Source organism: Sparus aurata, chromosome 11, assembly GCF_900880675.1.
Source record: "Sparus aurata chromosome 11, fSpaAur1.1, whole genome shotgun sequence".
Lineage (NCBI taxonomy): Eukaryota > Metazoa > Chordata > Actinopteri > Spariformes > Sparidae > Sparus > Sparus aurata.
Window position 1 is genome coordinate 3,428,704 of NC_044197.1, and position 24,055 is coordinate 3,452,758.

A 24,055-nucleotide genomic window follows, 5' to 3' on the forward strand; every position below is an offset into this window, starting at 1 on the left:
AATGTAAGTAAGTATTTTTATTAATAATTTTATTAATAATTTGTTAGGTCAGTGTTTTTTGTTTGTTTTTTGTAAGTCCTGGTCCTGGGGGCCCCTCGCACTGCACTTTGTAGATGTTTCCCTGCCCCAACACACCTGATTAGAAATGAATAAGTCATTATCAGGCTTCAGCAGAGCTCTGAAACAAGCTGAATCAGGTGTGTTGGGACAGAGAAACCTCTAAAAATGGCACCATCATAGCTAGTTTGTTTGGTTATAGCAACATTTTGACTAGGAAAAGGGTGGGATACTGAGAAAATGGTGTGTTTTGAGAGAATGCGCGAGTGAAAGGTAATAACAGAGAATGAGTGTGTAAATGTGTGGAGAGTAGGAAAATAAGTGGGAAACTCAGCACTGAGAGGGACCGGGAGAGAAACTGGATGAGCAACGAAGTGAGCAAGAAGAAGGGAGCAAAAGCTGGCAACGTAACGAGAACCACGGAAGAAGAAGCACGAGCGAGGCGGAAGGCACATGGTGGAGCGAGCGAGGTATTTGAGGTGTGAGCGTATTCAACAGTCAGAGCTCTCCTGCTGGGCTTTTCTGAAGGGTTAATAATCAATGCCAACACATTGGGCTGGGCCAATTAACACACAGCTAGAGATCCACCACGACCTGGTAAATGGAGCGAGAGAAAGTGAGAAAGGAAGGGGGAAGAGATTGATTCTGTTTACATGGAGCTGCAACACTGTCTGAAGGAGAAAATGCCCGTTTTGAATTGCTGACGTTATTCTTAAAGAGTCCTCCTTAAATTGAGCAATCGTGGTGGGAATGCAGCCCTGACGGAGTGTTTGTGTCTCCATCACACCTGAGTACAGTAAAGCAGTGCGACTGTGTTTCTGTTCAAGCAGCTGTTGTCACAACTTAACACAAACAAGTCTAAGACGACCCACACAAGTAAATATTATTTAAAGTATATTTTAACTGTCCATGTACAGTACATCCACCCCTGACAGGACAGATCGATGATATACTTTTACGTTTCATGTATTTAATTCTACAGCAACATACGCAGCGGATGGATACGAGGTTATTCCCTCCAATTTTAAACAAAGCTTGAGGTTTTAAGTAAGAAAACAGAATGTGCAACAAAGAGTCTGAATCGATGAAACTGTAAAAAAAAACAAAGTGAATAAAATAAAAGGACGAATAAACTGGAACACTCTACGTAATGATTTCATTCAGGCTGGCTCAGAACTGTGCAGCCGGCGCGGTGAAAGGCTGAAATACTTAGTTCTAATTAGCAAATCATTATTAAAGGTACCCCATGGAGCTTACTTGGAAACAAACACAGTTTGTGATCACATTTGGTGTTTCTTATCAAAAATGCACTGTGTGTGTCCTTGGGGCCTAATGAAAAACCTGTTGAACACGTTTTCCTTCCTCCTAAAACATTTGGATAACGTTTTTTTCCCAGAATTTTACAATCCGAGATCACTTTTGGGTCATTGCTGCGTCCTGCATCGCCCAGATGATTTTGTACATCGTTGTTTGCGTGCCAGCAGAACAAAACTGAGACCTGCTCATTGAAACACATTGCTCTGTGGTGCTGTAGTCCACAGGGTGCCTTTAAAGTTGCATTTATGGAGTTTAGTCGTCCACTTTGGAGAAATGGAGCAAACTGAAAACACCATGACGTATTATCACTTTGTACTGGAATGTATCGTGCTAGAAAAAAATGCTCATTGAGCAAAGAGAGAGCAGCGTTGGCCTTCATGTGGAGTCGGGTTTGTAACTCTGTCTTGGAGCTGCAAGGTGAAGTGATAATGTTCTACAGTTTCATTAAGAAAAGCCCTTCACATTACACATAGTGGTTTCATTTGTAATCATTATTGTAGCTTTAGATTAACCGTCCCTTTACTGACAATTCAATTCCCAAAGATTTCTACCTCGCTGTTGGTTCTGCAGTGCGTATAAAGCACAGCGTGCAACTGCTACAAGCTTTATGGCTCCAAGTGTATTTTTGTGTCAGAATATCACACAGGTGTAACACAAAACTGAAACCATTTTTATCTCCGTTAGATGTCTGTCCCTCAGGATGTTATTGTGTGTGTGTGTGTGTGTGTGTGTGTGTGTGTGTGTGTGTGTGTGTGTGCTTGCATGAAAGATGCTGCAAATCTGCAAATGTGTGTTAGTGTGTACGGCTCAGTCACTTAAGCGTGCTCAGGATTGGAAAAGACATTAAATCTGAGGCCAACAAACAACAAACACAACCTTGAAGTATCTACTGTGACTTTTTAGTTTTATTTTTTTACGAAGGTAAACAGCGTCCGTACATCTGGAGGCTGATTAAAGATAAAACCCACATTTTTCTAAAACACCAATTACTGTAAATATGAGACTCACACACATTCGTATAGATGACTGCAGACTTCTAAGCGGAAAACAAAGTGAGCATGTCAAATTGTGGCTGATAGCAGCTAGGTTTGTATCGCGTGTTTGAATTTCGATGGTGCGATATATAAACTTCTGGTTCGCTTCTGGATCATTGTTATGCTTTTGCTATTAGACGGACCTGCAGACAGTTTGTTGAGTGAGCTGGCATTCAGACAGATATCACTCAGTACGTTTACATGCACAGCTTAGATGGATTACAGCCATAGTTCAACTATGCTACTCAATCAGACAAATGCAATTGTCCGAGTATACATGCCGGTGAGAAAATGTAATTATTGGCCAGAGCGTGTCATACCCCGGTACGCTAGGTGGCGCTGTACCCATTTCAACTAGTGGTAACAGAAACACCTCCGGCTGACCTCTTTGAAGATGAAGCTACATCTGTGTACATTTCGTATATGGTGTACATGATAATTACACAAATTAGATGCACGATGGCGCTCTTTCTTGCAGCGATTCCGGAGGAAAGACGCCTCCACCGCCGTCATTCTACTTCCGGCTCACGGCCCCGGGAAAAAAATCTTGCGCCTGCGCAGAACGCAAAATCCGAATCTGATCTGATGGAACGTATACATGCAGGAGTAATGCGACTATCAATCGAATAATGTAGTAGTGTTTTAATCCGACTATGACAAATCTGAGCCGGTTCGATTTTAGTCAGACTAAGGTGTTTACATGCATCTTAAAAATCCTTTCATAGTCGGACTAACCCAGTAATTCAGTTTTCTCGAGTGTCATGTAAACGCACTGACTGTGTACTCTGGGGTAGAAATCACACCTCTGGAAAGTGGCTTCATTGAAATGACTGCAAGGACTGCATGTTTTGACACAGTGCTGAGGGTTGCCAAGGTTTTTTTTTTTTTTTTTTTTTCCAAGCCAAGTTAAATCAGTACATCCGCTCAACAGATACTTTGTGTTTATTGTCCTGGATGTCTAAATAAGGCTCAATGATGTGAACAAATGTGAACGTTGCTGCTAACACCACTATAACAGACAGTGACGGTGACAGTAGCTTAAAGGTCCAACATTTTAGGGATATGGTCACTTTACTCAAAAGGAGCAGGGAGACCTGTGTGACACTGTGACCCTGATTCTGATCCTTTTTACAGGAGCTCGGTTCATGCACCTCGGTGTAACCTTCTGTGACCCGCAGCCACACTAAGTCAGACAACCTGACCTGACATCTTTGATCTGATCTGACAAAACGTCCCCGCTGGCCTCCACACTCCAAACTCATCACATCAAAACTCTTTTCAAAAATTCATGAATGGAAATCAGAGTGGAAACACACGGCGGAGAGCATATTCTTCCACACCAGCGTCGTCTCCTTCCTTTGCTTGTTCTTCTTTTTCTCCTCATGGCTGTGTAACTTGGATACAGTGTGACAGTTTTCAACAGTATTAGTCGGGATTTTTACTGCTCTGTACTTGTGGTTTTCCTGCCTTTTTTTGTTTTCGATCATTGTTGCTTGATTGGGAGGGTTTGATTGTAAAGACCATGATAGGTCAAGAGTTGGTCCCTATTTAAAGGAATGACAAAACACCAACACAACACACAGCAACATTTTCACGAGGCTTTTCCCGCCTTAACGCCAACTGCAGTTGTCCTCTGGCTTCAGTTCTGCTTGTCCCTTCATGTTAGTGCTGCAGGCTGATGGCTTTATTGGCCTGGACAGTTTAACTGAGGTAATCATAGACCTCTTCATCATCATGGCCCACTCTCCAGATGGTACCATGTTCCACATGCTTCAGTTGGACAGGGTTAGAGTTTCTGATAGCCTGGTCAGAGGAAAAGCTCCCTCCAGCCCTGCCAGCACTTTTATACCTGGCAGTGGAGCTAAAACGCTTCCACACTGTTTCCACCTGCCCAGTTGCTGGGATGCAGCGTTAGCAGTTTCTGCAAACCACAGATACATCCAAGGTTTACATTTGGAGCAAACGTGGCATATCATGTTCACATTATGTGCGTTTTAACTGACTTTCGTCACATCGGGTGGTGGAGGGAACAGCAGCTACGTTACCACCGCCAACAAATGCTGCCAAACAGCCAACTGCAGTCCGAGTCACACCAGTGGATATTTTTAGGGATACCTGGAGGTGTTTCCAGTCTTTTTGGAGCGACAAAACTGGGTGTTATCATGAGGAGACCTGAAAACAAGAGCAAAGCTGGCGAATTTTCACAGGAAGTCAGACCATCTCGATTTGTGATGCCGCCGACCAAATCAGGTAGGTCTATTTTAAGCCAAACCAGACACTGAGCATGTCTGTCTGCAAATTATTTATAAACTACCAGTGAAGAACCAGTAAAGAGTTTGGCCATATGTAGGCGGCTCCCCCTTCGTGTCCTCGTTTGCTTCTTCATTTTGGTTCAGGGAATCTCTTGACTGTGCCGTGATGCAGCTGTTAAAGCACTCTGCATCCCCCAGAACCATATACAACAAGCATTTACAACAAAAAATGCACATTGTATCCCCGACTCCATGAGCACAAGCAGCTCTTGCTAATCTTGTCACCCAGCCACTCCTCAAGGCACTGACTTGAGTTTGTTTGAAGTTTTTTTTTTTATTATCATTATAGAGTGCAGTGTAGTGCTTTGAATTTTAACATGGTCATGCTCTTAGCTCAATAGACAGCTCTGCCCTCATCCTTAGAGCTTCGCCTCCATCACATAACTCGCAGCAGGTCTAATAGCCGGAGAGTATGATGTCAGAGGGCTCGTGTCCCCATGCCGGAACGTGTTTGATGTTGGGAAAGTCCTATTCTACTCGTTTTAATTTCATAAAACCTGGGTGTTGTATGCCGCACTCTGCTCAACACTCGTTCCACCTCTTTTCAGATTGTACTCGTCCACGCGTTGCAGGTGTGACTCGCTGCTTGATACCATAACACTTCGGAACTTGGAAGTTTGTGCCAATTTAACCACGCTATGTCGCCTCGCTTTTAATCCTCCCTATTTCACGGTAGAGGGAGCAGTACATTCCACGATTTGCAGGTAACCGGGGAGAGTTTGAAAACGATTATTTCGACATTACAATTGTGAGATCACCTGAGCTTCTTTCTTCAGCAACCCGGGATTCTTCTATGAATCCGTCCATCCATCCATATTCTGCTGATGTTTCTTTCTGTTCAGTTTACACTCACTGTCTTTGTATAACAGCAAAAAAATGCAACATGCATTTCTTCTTTTGTGGGATTTAAATTGTTATCTGATATTTGAAAGACGAGGGATATAGTAGACACTATATTATCATTTGGTGGATAGTATGTGATCATTAAAAATATCACATGAGGGTGTCTTTTGTTTTCAAGTCTAACCATTGATTAGGCCCACGAAGAAAGTTGTGTTTAACATGTAAATTGTGTTTAAATGCTGAGATCTAGGAACATTGCTACAACAAGGTCCAATGTGTCAAGCTGTAGTCAAACTTGTGTATTGATTTAGTGACTATTATAAAACACAATCTACATTTATTTTTAGATAGTGTGCTATATAGTATCTTGACCACGAGCAAGATCAGGCTGCAGTTCATGCAAAGTGAAATGATAAGATCGTCCTTTTGAAGTTTCAGATTCACCTTGCACCGTTTTTCTTCAGCTTAGTAATATCAACAAAGATAAATCAGGGCGCCGAAAAATGGCAATATCCCAATAAACAAAACGTAGATCCAAAGGATTAAGTAATTGATAAGAAATTGTCTCCCTTGGCAAACAAGGGACCCTTGCAGAGATACCAGTCTCATATCTTTCAAGCTTGAATCAATAAAGAACCAGATAAAACTAAACAGGAAAAAGTGCTGCCAGCCTGTCAAACTTTCATTCTGCTGTTGTTAATGTCCCGGTTGTTTGTATCACATCCATTACATCCCATTACTGACCAGGTTAAAGGCTTTTAGGACTGCAGGCTCTTCTTTCGTTAATCCAGTTTGCACAGATCAATTTAGTGTGTCTCTTGACAAATCTTTTATTGTCATTTACAAATTAATGCAAGTAGAAGAAGAAACGCACCTCATACGACAACAAATTCTCTCTTTTTCTTTCTCCTTTTGTGAAGGCATCGTTTGTCTACCAAGTGTTTCTATGCAAACCAGTGTTACTGCCATAAATAAAGCACTAGTATTCGCACTTGTAGACTTAATGCGCGCTGGCAGCAACATATATTTGCACGACCTTAAGGAATCTGTGCACACGTTCAGTGGAAATAGCTTTTACTTTTAAAAGCACTGGTCTTTGATTTGCATTTCAATAGTATGAACGGTTCTGCTTTCCTTCTTCGGTCATTAAAGACTCATTTCTGCACATTCATTTGACAAAAGACATGAGAATGTTAGTAATTGCATTTAGAGGCTTTCATTGTTGAACTGAGGCGAATTCTCTTTAAGCTGTCACACCACTTAAATTCCTAATGAAAAGGCAATCGTACTCACGAAAAAGCAGCTGGATTCACGGGCTTCTTTTGTGTCTTCATGCTTTGTGTCGAGTGCCTACGCTCACAGGTGCATCACACACAAATCAAGACACGATGAATAATAATCAATGCCCTAATCAGTATTTTTAAATTCACATGAAATGAAATCACACTGTAATATGTAATAGTTTGCATTAGGGCTGTCAAAGTTAACGCTTTAATAACGCGTTAGCGCAACATCCTCTGAACGCCGTTAATTGTTTTAACGCGCGATTAACGCTCGGTATTAAAAAAAAAAGAAACAAGCATTATTTGATTTACGGCCGTCGATGGCACCTGTAGTCTTGATCCAGAGGGTGGCAGAAGAATAAGAAAGGGAATCAGAAGAAGAAGAAGAAGCAGGGTTGGCGTTCGGGAAAAACGCGGTGGACTGAAAAGCGAAAGTGAAAGTAAATGGAGAAAGGACTTATAAACGGCAAATTCACTTTCAAAACACTGCCAGATGGTTCAGTCGATAGGACAAAAGTTACCTGCACGTACTGTCAACATGAAATGAGTTCCCACTGAAGTACGTCGAGTCTCAGATATCATTCGCAAGCCAAACACACGGCAGATGCAGAGAGCCCACCGCCCCCCCTCGCCAAAAGCAGACATCACCATGTTTTGATCCCATTTATGGTAAAGGGATATTTTTTGAGCCTTTTATTTTCCTGCATGATTTGAAGTGTTGAATAAACATTTTCAAAAAGCAAGCATATTTGCCTAACCCTAACCCTTTCTTATGTTGTTAAAAGTATTAAGAACATTAAAAAAAATACATTAGGTACATTTGGAACAGAAAAAAATGTGCCAAAAAAATTCCGATTAATTTGCCATTAATCGCGAGTTAACTATGGACAAAATGTGATTAATCGCGATTTAAAAAATGAATGGTTTGACAGCCCTAGTTTGCATCTTTCAGCTCCTTGTTTTAGTTTTATGACCCACAGCTTCACTGTTTTGGTTCAACGTCACGGCTCATCATCAAGTTTGTTTCCAGCCGCAGCTTTCAGTAACGACTTCTGATAATTGCGGTGAACACAATGAGCCCATCACTGAAAAGCAGTCGGACAAGGTCGGTGACGAGCTGGTGAAGAATGTATTTATTATTCAGCAGCTAAAGAGTCAGCTACTTTTTCTCAAGAGTTGTCATAAACTGAAACAGAGCATAGAGGGGATTGAATGTTGGACTTAAATTCATCAGGTGCCAAGAGACAGACTGGGCGTGAATCTTCCGTGTCTACCGTGTAAATATAAAACTTGTATGCGTATCATATGGACTTACTCAGGTGATAATATGTTATTAGTCGCTGTGTCCCCCAAACTGCCAAAAAACATTGAATTCAGATTTTTTTCTTTCTTCTTCTACATCTTCTTCTTCGTGCCTCGTTACAGTGTCTGGTGCTGTTACGGGCTGTTAAGTGACGTGTGTACAAGCTTAGTGATTAATTAATCAAATTATTGATTAATTTTGTTACGTTGTTGAGGGAACTAATGAATAAATAGACATTCTATATTTAAAAGGAGGTGTAATTTTTAGTTCTCCGATGGAGCTGAAATTCACTGTTGCATAAATTGCAGGAAGCAGTTTGGTATCATTACCATTTATCTTTGGTATAAATCTTTCCTGATAATTGTTTATATTTCTGACAAGCAACTTAATAATGTGCTTAGAATGAAAAAAAAAAAAGGTAAGCAGTTGCTGAAATAGAATGGGCTACAGTAGAATCAGGGACTTTCATGTCATCAGCCAAGCTTTGTTCCTGGTGATGTTGTTGCACTCAGGCTCTACGCAGAAATGACGCTGTAATCTTTGCGGGTGTTTTACGCCATTATGAGCATTTATACATGTGTTGCTGGTGGTGGTGAGAGGATTGTCAGCTGACTATCTGCTTCGCTCAGTGCTCTCATTGATGTCAACCGTCTGAGACTTCACCTGGACGATCCCTCTAAAGACCTGTTTAGGATTTTGGTTCATGAGACTTATTTAGTTTCAACCAGATCTTTCAATTACCTTTTTTTATGGAGTTTAATCGGTTTCCATGAAGATGGGTCAATTGAGCTGACGCGAACATGAAGATATTCTGAACGTTTGTTGTTTGATTTGCCATAACCCATAAGTAAAACACACTGCCAGCTAAAGTTTGCACTGCAGCGATGAGTAGCTTCTACAATATTCACAGTTAAGATGTCAAAGATCTCGCAAGATTTCTCTTCTCCTTACTCTTATGAGGCAACATGTCAAGTTGAAATTTGGAGCCACAAATTGGAAATAATAATGTTCTTTTCTTTATGTGTGGGAGTATTATTCTTTTTCATTGCATGTCATACGGTTCCCGAGTTACATGCGAACCTGCCTGTGAGCTTCTCCTCTGAGCGAGAGCTGCTTTGATTTGTTTTTCCGACCTCGGAGCATACAGTCCTCAATATGTTCAAAGCTGATTCGACCTAATCACGTAATTTTGAATCAATAAGCGAGCTGCAGTGACAGTGATATGAGGGGGCGCGACATTACAGCTCCTTGCGTTATTCTGCATGTGAAGCCTCCCTTTGAATCACACCATTCACTGTGAGGTGATTCATCCTGACAGAAAAACACACACATACTCTGAGTGTGTCTCTCTAACAGCTCCTATACTGTATTAAAACGGCACATATTTATTCTGTTAAACGACTGATAGATAAATGTGGCTCCTCATTTGATTACCTTATCTCTCAAGGTTAATGCTCAAAACATTAAAACCACAGACCGATGAAGTGACATTGATCGTCCCGTTAAAGTCCTGCTGGATGCCACTTGACACGCAACACCCACCCAATCACCGTAGCAGCCCAAGTATCATCGAGGCCAGAACAATTCAGGTCTATGGGGGGTCCACTTTGCAACCCACAGGACCCCCTAACAACCTGATGAAAGACACGACAGGATACCCCCAACAGGGCTGCGACAGGGTAGAGCTAAATCTCATCCAAGATGGGGCCTCCATGGACTGGACTTGTTCCAGCATGTCACATTGGTGCTTAAGCAGACTGGGATCAGACTTGGATCTGGACTAGGACACAGGGTTTCCCAGCAGAACGATGGAGTGAGAATCTTGTTTATTTGTGTCTGTCTGTGGTTTTTAGTAGGGGTGTGCCAAAATATCGATTCTACGATATATCGCGATATTTCGTCTTGAGGTACGTTATCGATACACTGGTGCCAAATATCGATATTTAAAAATGTAAAAAAATTAAAAAAAAATTTAACATTTTTTTAACATTTTTTTTTTTTTTTTTTTTGGCCCACCACCACAACCCCTCTTCGGAGGACAGCTTTATCTTTATTCAAAGATAGGTATACAACCAAATAAAATTAAAAAAATGGTTTAAGTAGCTCTGAAACCCACACATATAGATATTTAATGACAGTTGTAGTCAGTGTCTTTGTTAAGAACAGTCACTGTGCAATATACTCTTTGTTTACTTGGCTGTCATTCATGTGAAATTGATTGACAATGTTTTGTAATTCCTGTGAAATGGATTCAGTGCAGTCAATAAATTATGAATTTCTTCAGTGACACAGATATCGTGATGTATCGTGGATGAAATCTTTTGCAATATATCGATTATCGCAGAATCGCTGTATCGTGATATTATCGTTATCGTGGGCAAAATATCGTGATAGTATCGTATCGCGAGGTACCTGGTGATACCCAGCCCTAGTTTTTAGTGTGTTTGGCTGACCGTCTATAATTCACAGATACTGATATTCTGCCACCATACCATTTCACCTTGTTCCATCCAAATCCATGAACCACTTCAAGAGTTTTTGAGCCCAATGAGGAATATTTTTATATTCAAAAATCTCCACCAGTTCTCATGTTGTTGCAACCAAATTCTTACTCTGCATAGCACTGATACATCAAAAAAAGTTACATATTTTGGAGCTGAAAGAACAACTTTTAAGGACTGGAGAGTTTCCAAATGGTAAATGGTGAATGAACTTGTATTTCTAAAGCGCTTCTCCAGTGTACTGATCGCTCAAAGCGCTTTACAACTATTGTTACATTCACCCACACAGTTTGGAGTTCAGTATCTTATTGAGGATTTTCAACATGCAGTTGGAGAAACCAGGAACTCGAACCAACAACCTTACAATTACTTGAAGCCCGCTCTACCCCCTGAGCCACAGCTGGCGTCCCCAAGAGGGATTTTTTTATTTTTCCCTTGAAAGCATTTTTTCCTTCTGCCTGGACAAAATATTGATCGAAGTTCTTTGGCTCAATATGCGCATTATTTCACAATTTCAAACAATTTTAACACATTTCTCACATCATCAAACAAGTCTGGGCTTATCACACCGAGAATAGGTTTTTGAGGATTATTGCAAAATGGAATTGAAATGTAACAAGGAGTGAAAAGTGCTGTCATAATGTATTCTATCATTGAGCAGTTTGATGTGATTGTGAGATCAAGCAGAATAGAAAAAAGAAAAAGCCAGAAAAGTTCTGAATTCAAGAAATGAGCGTGTCCTGTATATTATTGCAATATCCTTTCGAAAAGAGCAACCACAGCAAATATTTAAAATATGACGGATGTAATCACCAGATGTGACTGACAGTCTATAAATAATAATCATTCTGTTTCTTATATTATGATCTATGATTGTCTGGAAGCTGTCATATTCGTAAGAGTCAGTTCCCTCACAATACGTTTTTGTTCAAAGACGCTGTGTACCTGAGCAGCCAGGGAAGCCTCATATTTTACAGAAACCATCCTCTTACTGAATGTGTGCAGGTTATATTTCAGGCAAAAAGCCAACATTGTGTCCAGCAGCTACCATGTGTTGTGTGCAAGTGTCCTTGAATGTGACTCTAAACCCCCTCAGGTGGTGTCAGCATTTATGGAGAACTCTGCCATATGCTATTGTTATACCCAGGACAGCTACAGTTTACTGTATATGTGTAAGTACACAAATTGGGATCCAAAAGCGGGCACCCAGCCACCTGATGGGTGTTATTAAAGGTGGGGTAAGCTTGTAGGCTGCACGTTTATACCAACGTCTCTCATCAGCTGACTTCATTATTTAACCTCGATTAAGCGAAATGTCAGTATTTTACTATGCGAGCATCTTAAATCTTGTAGCTTATGTTTTTTTTCCGTCTCCACCTCACACAACTATCACTGCACTCCGTTTGTTTCTTTAAAGTTTGTGGGCGGCAGCAGTCTGGCAGCACCCAACAAACCATAACCGAGGTAATTGGCCTGCAAATGAGAAGGTGAACAGGTTAGACAAGAAAAGGCAGGAATGCCAAGGCAGGTAAGACAATGTATAAATGAATTGGGGAAATTGCTCGCCTTCTCGCTCTCTCAATATACACACAGTCTAATTAGACGACGCGCTGCAGCTGCGGAGGCAGGCAGAAGCTCACCGGGCTAATGAGGGAATGAGCAACAGGTGTGAGGAGACGGAGACATACTGAGGGAGGTGCAAGATGACGTACAGACAGAAGAATGGATTTCTCTGATGAGCACAGACGCTACAAATACGTGAGTTGTCTTAATGTGGGATAGGATCCAGCCCCAGTTTTTTATACTGCATGTGTCATAAAAGACCAAAGAGAGCCGCCCCTCCTCAGAGGTGGCTGAGAAACGTAGCCTTTATTATCTGAATTGAGAAGAAGTTACCAGTTTGAGTCATGATCCATAGCTATTAATACTGTGTGTGACAGTTAATTTTGAAATGGAGTTCTCTGATGATCCATGTCAGCCTGTGAAGTTGGGGAATGTAACAGCGTACGATATTTATCGGGTAACTTGGAACTCAAAATGATTGATCTCCTACTAGAAAAAGTACAATATAACAGCACAAAAGGTGGGAATGACTACTTGTAAAAGACCTCACGTTCATGAGGGAGTAGTCGTCTGATGTCACACAGCAATGGCAGCATCAATGGGAAGAGAGTGGGGTAAAAGAATTTGTGAATTAGCACAGTGATTGGAATATTTAAGGGACAATGTCGTAAAAAAAAAAAGTTTAACAGCATCGTTTAGCACACGTGTCATTTTCCCTCTTTTGTTTGCTCAGCTGATGGTTGACTTGTGTGCACGCTTAACAAAGACACATCGTTTTGTTATAGTCGTCCAATTTTGGTTACTTGGGAATTTTTGGAGTCGTGCACCCAGAATGCTTCATGCCGAAGATTAACATCTTAAACTAGGGAATAACCACCCCTGATTCTGACTGCAACACAACACAGAGCGTTACTGTTACTTTCACCATGCACCGAAATATGTGTCCCAGTTTATAAATGGGATGTATCCATTTTGCCAGCTTAGCTAACTGGGGCTGCTTGAACAAATTAATCCACCATTGGCCTCTGTAAGAGTCTCTAATTCTGGAAGGTGGGTCCATGTTTATGAGAACCTCAGCTGTATTTTGCATTCATTTACACTTTGAGAGATGGCACGGATGAACCTGCAGCAACATCAAGCTTTTAACAGTCTTGTGTAAATCTAATTCAAGGCTTCTAAACTTGCTAAGCTCATGTAGTAAATATGTTGAGCTACGGCAACGATGGCACATGAAGAAGCAGCGGACTTTGAGACGATCACAGTCCGCTATGTCTTTTGACCTGGCCGTCTGGAGACCAGGGAGAGAGAGAGTTGCAATAAGAGGCATGCTAATCCTGCATTGTTTAATGCTGCTCCTGGCTAATGTCCAGTCACAAAGAAAGGAAATGGACAAATGGGATCAGAGGCTGTTGTGCCCTCATCTTAGTCAAAATGCAGCGCTGTAACATGGTGATGGGTGGACTGTGTGATCACGACATCAGCGCTCGGTGCTCACACTCTGTTAAAGACGGTGTTTAGCAAACGACCATATCATCATCCACATCACATCGCTGCTGTTTACAAATGACCCTGATGCAAATTCAAAACAACTACGTGTTTATGCATATGTTCTATATTAATAACTGTGTTTTATGAACTTCCATTACGTTGTGCAACCCTTTGTTGTAGGATGTATTTTCATGTTGATACTCGGGGCCAAATCAAAGCGTTTCGTTTGGCCCAGGCCTTTTAACTTCACGTGTTGAAGTAATACCATTAATAATGGTCTTTTATTTATGTTGTTTATTTCGGGCATGTCAATTCATAAACATCACATTTCATCATTGTTCAAATAATACAATACACATGGCCGAAAGGGAAAAGCGGGAGAAGCCAAAGCTTATCAAGTCCCGCCCCCATTACCCACAGGATAAAATCTTCATCCTGATCTTTTCTTGTCATTTGCATTTTACATTTTCTTTTCTCTTTTTTTTTTTTTTTTTTTTTTTTCAACTTCTTTTGTTATGACCTTTGACAAAACATATTACAGCAGTAGCATACAGAGCTGAATTCAAGCTCTAGACAGTACATACAGATTACATGTGTGTCTACTGTTGTGTGCCGATTTACAGGGCTAGTTGAGTTCTTCACAGCACAGAAGAACTTGTGATAACTCACAGTAGTGTCACAGTGTTCGTACCTAAGTTATCTCACATTGTTGATACACATTATAACAACATCCTGCTATGTACAACTGGCATTGGCCTTGGACCATACAATTTTCTCAGGTTCAACTTATTGTTTGGGTACAGAATGGTATTTGTTATGCTCACATGCCGCCTCAACACAGTGTCTGCACAGTGTCTGTTGATTCGTGCCTCTGACCTTTATCAACCCTCCTGTATTGATCTGTACTGATCAACGATTGAATGTACATACTTTTTACAAGATTATATCCATCCAGGAAAAAATCTGTGCCTTTGTCTTCATTAATCCATGTTTCCGACACTGCAATGATGGTGAAAGGGGTTTTGAAGTGATTTAGGTATTCCTTGATGTGGCCGAAGTTGGTATATAGACTCCTGCTGTTAAAGTGAATTAGAGACAGTTTCCCGTCCATCTCAGCGCTGTCTCTGTATTGAACTTCAGTATAATACTTGCAATTCCCAGTCATGTTGAAACAGAAGTGATTATCCGGGTCAACTCCTTCGTTCGGGTCAGATAAGGTATGATTCACATGTTGATTTGTAATGAAGTCCACACTTCCTAGCTCAGCAATCCTTTCAGATATTCCCATCAAATGCGTCTTTGGCATTCTGGTTAATTGGAATGGTTGATAGGAAAAAAAAACTATTCAGAACCAAATTTATTAGAGACATCTCTACATTTACCACAATGGCAATTCAGCCATCCCTCTGTATCTGCCTTTACACAGGTCTCTCGCCAAATAAAACTGCCCAAAATTAATTATGCTAATTTAACTCAATGGCACTGTGTTCCTGACTGAGATACAGCTGTTTTTGGGCATGGCTGAGTTAACCGAATTTCATTACCTCATGGAAATGGGGTTCATAAAGGCGCTATTGGGGAGAGGGGGGGTGAATTCATTAATTAGGCAAAAAGTCTCAACTTAATATTAGACTTGCATAAACCAGGATCAAGATGGCTGTAAGTGGCTGGCTGATTTTCCTTCTTGTCAAAATTCCCCTCTTTCTCATCCCCTAACTGCCCTTATTACCAGGACTCAGAGGGCAAAATGTAATATTTTGTTCAGCAGTGTCGAAGGTTAATTGTACTGTGTGTGTGTGTCTGTGTGTGTGCTTGTGTGTGTGCGTTGCTATTCAGCAGTGTAGCTCGGCACGGCACCTGTTTTACATTCAGTGAGAAGCAGTTCCTTCACTGCTGCTTTACTCAAAGTCAGCGCGTCTCCGAACTCTGTCTTCATTTATCCCCGCAGTGTTCGATTCACAACACACATCAAACGCACACAAACGCGAGATGAAAAACTGCTTGTATTTGTGTTATTGTTTGTCACGGAGCGTGTAAAGGAAGACTGAGAGCCGTCCGCAGGAACAACATTGTTTCTATTATAAAACTCAATTTCGTTTGATGGTTGCAGCACGATCAGTTTGGTGGTAATTACAGTAACTTGCTGCCTTTTTTATGCTGTCATTACGTAGCCCGACATATTAAAGGGCAACAGATGCATAGGCAACAAAAAACGAGGTGCATCATTACAAACAGCCATGCACAGCGTCCAAATAACCACTCAGACAATGATGACATCATCAGGGTTATTATTTTTAGAAGAGGGCGCCTCAGTGTCACAGACGACATTATACAGTTGAGTTTGCATCTCCCGAAGCAAACAAAGGTTCACCGTGTAAAATCAGTGCTGCTATCTGCTCAGGAATGACGAGTCCCAGACTGATAATCCTGCTCGCACTGCCATTTATTGCTGCTTTCTCTGTTTATTGTTTGTGCGTTCTGTGGAGAGTCCTTTCAGATCGGCATCCTGAGTGTCTAACAGCAGTCTGATCTGGGGAGAGGGTGTTTAGAAGGACGTTGTGTCTCTTCTTTCATCGCTGACAGACAAGACAGATGTACTACTTTGTTGAGTCAGAGCAACCCCTATTGTTGCATTTAGAGGTGGTACACTGTGTGGGTGTGTGTGTGTGTGTGTGTGTGTGTGTGTGTGTCTTCTTTTGCTGAAGCCAGTGTGAAGTGCCGTAGTGTCATTCATTCATAAATGATTGAAAAATGTTGTACTTCAATGTTATATTTCAAAAATGTCTTCCCTAAAACTTGCCTGCTGAAGTTCACTTCCCTTATCTGGGTGGTACAGTGTCTATAGAGCGGCCTGATGGAATCTGGAGGTCAGTGTGAATATTTCTAGTTTCTTTCTCCCTGTAAGACTGTAAACTGACTATCTTTTGGATTGAGACATTTGAGGCTTTCACCTGGGCTTTTGGAAACACTGACCAACATGTTGTATAGCCCTCAAAACTGAGCATTTAAAAAAGAAAATAATCTTCAGAAAACTGACCTGTAGCTGCAGCTGTCATGGACTATAACCACCTAGTTATCCTTCTTTTGATTCCAAACAACCCAGACAGAGTGTGTTCTTTGATGAATATACTGACTGTAGGTTTTACATAATTGTACCTTGCCGAACATCTCGTGTGCACCAGAATGCACTCTGGCGTCTGTGATTGAACTCTCAGATGATGCACCTTTTCTGATTACTTTCTTTTGAGTTAAACTATAAAGCAGCTGCACAGAAACAGCCAGTTGTGTGTTGAATCTTCTTTCTTGGCAGCCTCCATCATCACTTAGATTTCCACCTTAACACCAGCCCTGGCACCTGAATAAAGATTTCCTATCATGGAGCTTGAGCACAGGTGCCACGCTCTTAAAATGTGACAAATGCAAATGGGATGAGAGAAATCAAATGTGACTAACGTGTATGGAAACAGAGAAAATCAATTGTCTCCTGAACAAATGGATGAGCTATTAAAATGATTGTGTGCTACAGGAATATATTATCCTCAGCAGCTGCCAGCAGAGGCAACAGCGACTCATTTTCCAAGACTGCTTGGCCCGAGACAGCACACAGAGCTTCTCACTAAGGCAATTATATCCACACTCTGCATGAGCAGAACATGTGATTTATCAGCCCGCTCACATAATCATTATAACAGGCATAAAGCATGTAATAGAAATGAGGCTACACAACGAGAAATTAGTGGAATTTTTAAAGTGGACTCGTGGACCAAAAACATGCACGCATGTTGCCAAAGTTAATTTGTCTATTTGTCTTTCAAAAGCGATGGTGCAATGATGCTAAACACTCGGGTTTGAAGCAACATTACCATTTTTTCCAATTTTTAATAATACAAAAGCTTTTGATTTGCACAGAAATTTCAGCTTGGGAGTTAGAGACCAGACTTTGAACTGTTGTTTCAAATCACAATGAAGAGACGCTTCCTCTCCCCCCGCCCCGCTCGTCAGTGATATTGAGGATAAATAATTAATTATAGCCCTAGATGCCAAATAGACAAGATATGAAACTGAAACAAAAAAAAGGCTTTCATGAAACTCTTGCATCTGGCTGAAGTTGAGGATAAACAGTTTTTTTTTCATCCCTCTCTGTGGGATAGAGCGTCTTCAATCCATTCATCAGATAATGACAGTCGCTGGGCTTCAAGTACTGAGTGTTAACACTTCAAAACAATCAGAGCATCTCTTCAAGCATGCGGAAAAGGTTACGCAGCATGGAAATAACACAGATTTACTTGTTGGGGTTTTTTTTGAAGATTCTGAATTAGCTTTTTGGAATAATTCCCCTCAAAATAAACACAGATGATGTACATGATATCCATACTCGATCTTATTAGCCGGGAGAAAATGTCAAGAAGGTAGAGCCATCTGCCTTGTAAACGGATACAATCTCCACATGATCTTGATGGGATTGTAACCTTCTGAAATGACAGGTTTAATGCAGTCTGGAACGTGGATCTATTAAAATTTTAATAAACTAAATCACAAAAATGGCACTGGCCCACTGTGCTGAGTGACCAGTGTCCTTCAGGATGATTGAGGCGTCATACTGTTTCCCTGTTTGTCCTGGTGGATGGAAGTGTCGGGTTTCAACACTGGTGGGAAACAACGGATACAAAGGCAAATGAACTAATTTAAATAAAGACTAATTGATTGGTCAAATACTGTTTTATTAATTCAGCAATCATAGAACGGTAACGAGGTAAAGTATAGGAGATTGATCAAGATTTGTCTTTTGAAGTAACTCATGTTAACAGTCACAGTCAGTTGATTCATTCATCATGTAATATATTGATAAGTGAGGCTTTAAAGCTGTTTTTTGCTTGATTGACGAGTAGTTTTTGTCATTTTATTTTACATTTTAATATTACCTATGTAAATAAAAGGTTTGAATACCACCACTGTGGACAAGACAGCTGAATTGTGTGGACGGGGGTGGAGGTGTGTTTTCTCAAACGGCTGCAGACAGGCAGATATAAACACACACATACACACACACGCACACAGCTGTGTAGATCAACACACATATGCAAACAGACACACTCAAAGTCACTTGAGACACGAGGCGAGGCGTCAGATTCGGGCATGTGTCCCAAACCGCAGGGAGTCCTTCCAACAGCTTGGCTTATAGATGAAGGTCCCTGCAAGCAAACACATACGGAAATGCACACACCCGCACACACACACAAAAACACAGCAGCACACACACACACACACACACACACACACACACACACACAAAAACACAGCAGCACACACACACACACACACACACACAGCCTCCTGCTGCTGCTCCTGGCGAGCTATGAGACGTGGCCTGCTGACTAGAGAATAGCAGAATTGTGGGTTTGGGCCATCTGTTGCTGAGACTGATATAGATATCACACACACTCACACCAGACAGGCAGAAACAAAGACCACATACCCAAAATGTATTCCCAAATTTTGCACATGCAGATGATGATTAATACCCGTGTTTAAACCACTGATATATACTCAACACAATTAACACCGGACCTTTTCAAAATTCAGTAAATTGACCGTACAGCAGAACTTTGTAGTTCAAAATTGTGGAGCGTGCTGTGAAAATAATCTTGATTTGGTGCAGCTAGTTGTCTGAGCAGACTACTCTCTAATGATTGTTCATGCTTTTATGTCGCAGAACGTCCTCTTTACAAGCCATTTAGATGTTATTTTTTTGAAGGGTTTGCAAAAAGAGTCATGTTCTTTTTCTGAAGAACAAAACACTGAACAACAGTTCAGCCAGACTGCCAGAGACAAGGATGCTGCTAAGCAACACGCAAATAAGAAATCAAGATATCAGAAGTCGGAGGTAAAGGAAGAAAAATCTGTGGAGTTTTCATCTGGAGCAGCTTCATGTTTTAGCGTCGGGTGCACAGTAATTCCTATAACAAGCTGGAGTAACAAGTGAAGCTGTTCTTAATTCTTGGAAATAGAAATAGAAGGTTAGTCTGTTGGAATTGGATCACAGCTGAACTGACCATGGCCGACAAATCACAGTTTAGACCTATTTAATCTGACCACTGTGGAGACATCAGAGGGCACAAAGAAACACGTGTTGCCAAACTATTGTAGTGTGTTGGGCAATGAATCTGAGTCCATAGAGCAAAGTAGACAGAGTTTGAGTGTGATCTAAATAACCACCAATATTAGCTGCTGTGCAGTTATCAGTGCCAATGTTATCATAAATGTTTCTTATTGATTACGGTTACTGTTGGGGTTAAGACGTTAACGCACCACAAGTTAAGTTAGGCAGTTGTCTCTGCCTAATCTTTTTAGGGTAAACCTTTCTTTTACAGTCCCCTAATTACCAAGTTAAATTCATGGTAACACAAAAGTGTTACTAGGTAATTACCAATGGTAATAAGAAAGTAAGTACAATCAAACTATGGCCAAAATACTGGGCAATACCTGGTAACTACATGGTAAATTATAGTGTCTTATTGGGTAATTACTGCTGGTAATAAGCAGGTAGCTACAGTCCCCTAATTACTAGCTATTTACCCAGTAAATATATGGTAACAAAAATGTGTTACTAGGTATTTACTTTCTTATTACCACTGGTAATTACCTAGTAACACTTTTTTGTTACCATGAATTTACCAGGTAAGTACCTGGTAATAAGGGAACTGTAAAAGAAAGGCTTACTGTCACTTGTGCTTTTTCTGGAGAGCAAAAACCAAATTCAGAAACAAAGGATATTAATAGTTATAGTAGCAGTATCGAAATCACACATTACATGCTGTCATCAGAGTGTGTTTAGCATAGCTTAGCATAGACTGGAGGCTGGAGAAACATCAGCCCAGTACTTTTAACTTTATTATATTTAGCAAAAAAGACATACTTTGTAAATAAGTCATCGTAGTCGTCATCAATGAATAAAAAAGGTATTGAGAGAAAGAAAAAAGGGGGAAAAAAGGGGAAAGTAAAAAGAAAGAATATATAGATTTGTAATTTTATAAAAAATGTTAAGACCTTCCCTTCGATAAATGTTCTAAGAAAATCAGAAATGGTGATGATTGTGTTTATTGTCTTCTCACACAGATAACTGCTTCATCCTGTTGTTTTGAGTAAACCGTATATTTGAGAAAAATATTTTTTTTATTGAGATATCTTATCATCTCCAGCCCAGGTGTTGTTCAAGCGCTGGATGGTATATTTGTTCTCCGCCAGAAGGTTGAAATACCAGCACAGTCCAGTTCTGAAAAAACGTCTTTATTGCTGAACTTATGATTCCAGTCCTCTCAGAGTCAGAACAATAATGAGAGTAAACACCAGGAACCAAACAGAACCAGCAGCAGAGACTCAAATAAGGCCCGGATCATTTTTATTGACATGGCTTCCATGCAATTAGGAAAACAGGGATGACTGAGACCAACAGCTCCTGTGAGGAGGGTGTGTGTGAAAGAAAAAGAAGGTTGATGAGAAGCTGAAAGGAAAAAACTTAAAGAAAAACGTAAAGCTATTTTCAATTTAGCAGAAGCAGCGCAATAATCACTCAGTTTTCTGAAGTGCCACATGGATTTCTCTTCATTCTGTCTTTGAAGGAGTCTTTGATTAACATGTTCTATTCAGGTTCATAAATAAATAAAACGCATTGTTTAAAAGTCATTATGTGGTCTGTCATTAAAAACCTTGAGATGTGAACAAAAGCTGTCACGGTAATTAACTTCATGATTATCTACAAAACATAACGGAGAAGAAAAACCACTTTTCTCGTGTGTTTGTGTATGTTGGGTCAGCGCACGATAAACAGAAAGAGGTTTGTAAATTCTCACTGCATGTTTTTCTGCTCAAACAGCCAGAGTTTTATTCACGTGGCGTCCTGGAGTTATATTAATTGGCTGCTCTATTGTGAGATGGTTAACTTTGGGGGTTGTTGCATCCAGGTAAATCCTTGATTATTTTTGGCAAGCTATACATTGAATTAGAGAACAAAGCCTCATAATTATATGTGTATGATATTTTATGATCTCAGTGTTATTGACCTACATTTTTTTTTCTGTAAACTTCAAAGAGCTGCCTCTCATCGTATTATGTTGACTCGGCAAACATTCTGTTTTGGGTCGTTTATGGGCTTGTTCGTGCAAAAGATTTGTCTGACTCTGTGATAAATCACTCTCAGTGATGCACTGATCCATTAACATGTATAAAGATTAAAAGTAACTTCAAACTTAACTTAAAATAAAGACAAAGCCTCCTCTACAACTCGAATTAACATACTTCACAAGAAACACTGAAGTAATTCACATGATTTCAGAAATAATGACTTCATGTAATCATCTTTTTCTCTTTCTCTTCTAAAAAAAATGAGTGATGAAGTTGTACGAAAGCACATTATTATTGTAAAAGATATAAAAGACAACACAGTTTTGCTGATTTAGCAACCAAATTAAGACGTACGCCGTTTGGTCACTCTGAGCCAAACTGATCAAACCACACGGTCCTGATGAAGCAGAGTACTTGAGTTCATGAGCAATAAAATAAATATATATATAAAAATGCCCATTTTAGCTTTTGATTTGTCCTCATTAAATCATGAATATTTAATGTTTTAGATAAATAGGTGACTTTGAAGCCAGGTTTTCGGGGACTGTAATGCAGAATTCTTAAAGGGGAGCTCGACTGAATTTTGCACATCAAAGTTTGTTTGTATGTGTCGGGAGAACGAAGTCACACAGGGCCTAAAGCCTAAAGACGACCAGTTTAGAAATTAAAAAAATTAAAAAGGTTTCCGGATGTTTCAGCCTGCTCCCTGTCTCTGTTTTAGGTTTTCAGCTCAGGTTAATTTTAATTGCTGCTTGCATTACACACCCAAATCTCTGACCGAGCTGTCAGCAGTTGGGTTGTATTATGGGTAATGTAGTTGCAAGGTTTTAAAAGAAGAATGTGAAATTCAAATGTTAATATTTCTAGTTCTGCTGTATCGATTTTGGAACTGTGAATGTTACAGGCCTCGAGAGTTTCATGGTTTTAAATCTTTTTCCAAATAAAATAGATTTTGAAGTTATATTTAGTAATTCCCTTCAAAGCTTTTTAAAAAAAAACACACATAGCGAATTGTTCTGCTCTGTGTCTGCAGTTCATTTTATCATTGTTAATATGGGAGAGTGTCTGCAGAAATGACTGTAGCTGAGCAACTGACCCAGTTTCATTACCATACTTTCAAATGACAGTTACTGTATGGTTGCACATGGTGGTGTTAATGACGTTTGAACAAGGGGGGTCTTCACGGTAGCCTTTAAAATACAGACCATCAGACTGACAGAGACCTGAGGCCAGGGGAGTCCACTTTGGTGAGGATTCCTGGGAAGTACCAATTTCTCTGTTCCATGTATTGCACATGAGTAACAAGTGTAAAAATCTCTTATATTTGGCGCCTGATGTAAATATGTGCTGTATTGCATAACATAACAAGGACTTCTCGTCTCCTGCTTCCAGGTCTTTCTCCAGCCAACCAGACGACAGCGAGGAAGCCAGAGCCAGGTACCTCTACAGGCAGTGGGTGGGACTCGGTTTGACTGACGTCCGTCTGTCCAATCACACAGTTCTGCTCAGCCTGCCTGGTTCCACACCCAACACCATCACTGACAGGTCCAGTCACCAGTGTTTCCTGCCTAACGGGATCCCGTGTGACCAGCGCGGACCGAATGACCTGCCGAAGCAGCGTTTCTCCTACGCAGCCTACTCTGCAGTTGGAAGTCTGCAGGTATTGTACCATCACCCTGTCCTGACATTTCTTAAACCAAAGGTTGTTTCACCCTCCTGGCTGCTGCACTCTTCTCCTGGTCCTCAACACCTTCATATTGTCGGATTGTTCAAATCCTCGGCCTCCGACCACTGAAGGGCTGTCAGTAAAGGTCATAGCCAGAAGTTATGACTTTAAATGTTATAGCTGCTGTAGGCCAACCATAGTTCAAAGTTCCTGGAAGTCCGAAAACATTTCAACACCAATTTTGTGCTGCGGAGATTTCAGACACTATCTGAAGCAGATGTGGACGTAAGTTCTGCATAAGCTCCTTTCATATTTTCAAAAATGAAATCTGCTGAAAACCATGTACTCTTGCATCCTTTCTCCTCAGCATCAGTCGTTACTTGAGCACAGTCAAAACTGAAAACTAGCGATTCTTTAAGCAAATAACAGCATCATAGCTCTCTGGATGCTGGGTAGACCACCTCTGGAGTCGTGTCCTTTGATTAGCCCTGAAATCCACTCAGAGCATGTTCCAGAACCAAAACAGATATCTCAAACATCCTTTTTAACAGCTTACCTCGTTAATTT

The 24,055-nt window shown here is 40.6% G+C and overlaps 1 protein-coding gene across 9 annotated transcripts in view; it reads left to right on the plus strand.

The window, feature by feature from the left end:
• naaladl2 (N-acetylated alpha-linked acidic dipeptidase like 2) overlaps positions 1–24,055 on the plus strand; it is a 422,647-nt gene that overhangs the window by 205,860 nt on the left and 192,732 nt on the right. For all 9 annotated transcript variants that reach the window (XM_030432206.1, XM_030432202.1, XM_030432201.1 and 6 more), the window contains one exon: positions 23,215–23,482. In XM_030432206.1, the coding sequence (XP_030288066.1) occupies positions 23,215–23,482 (268 nt within the window). The remainder of the gene's footprint in view (positions 1–23,214; positions 23,483–24,055) is intronic.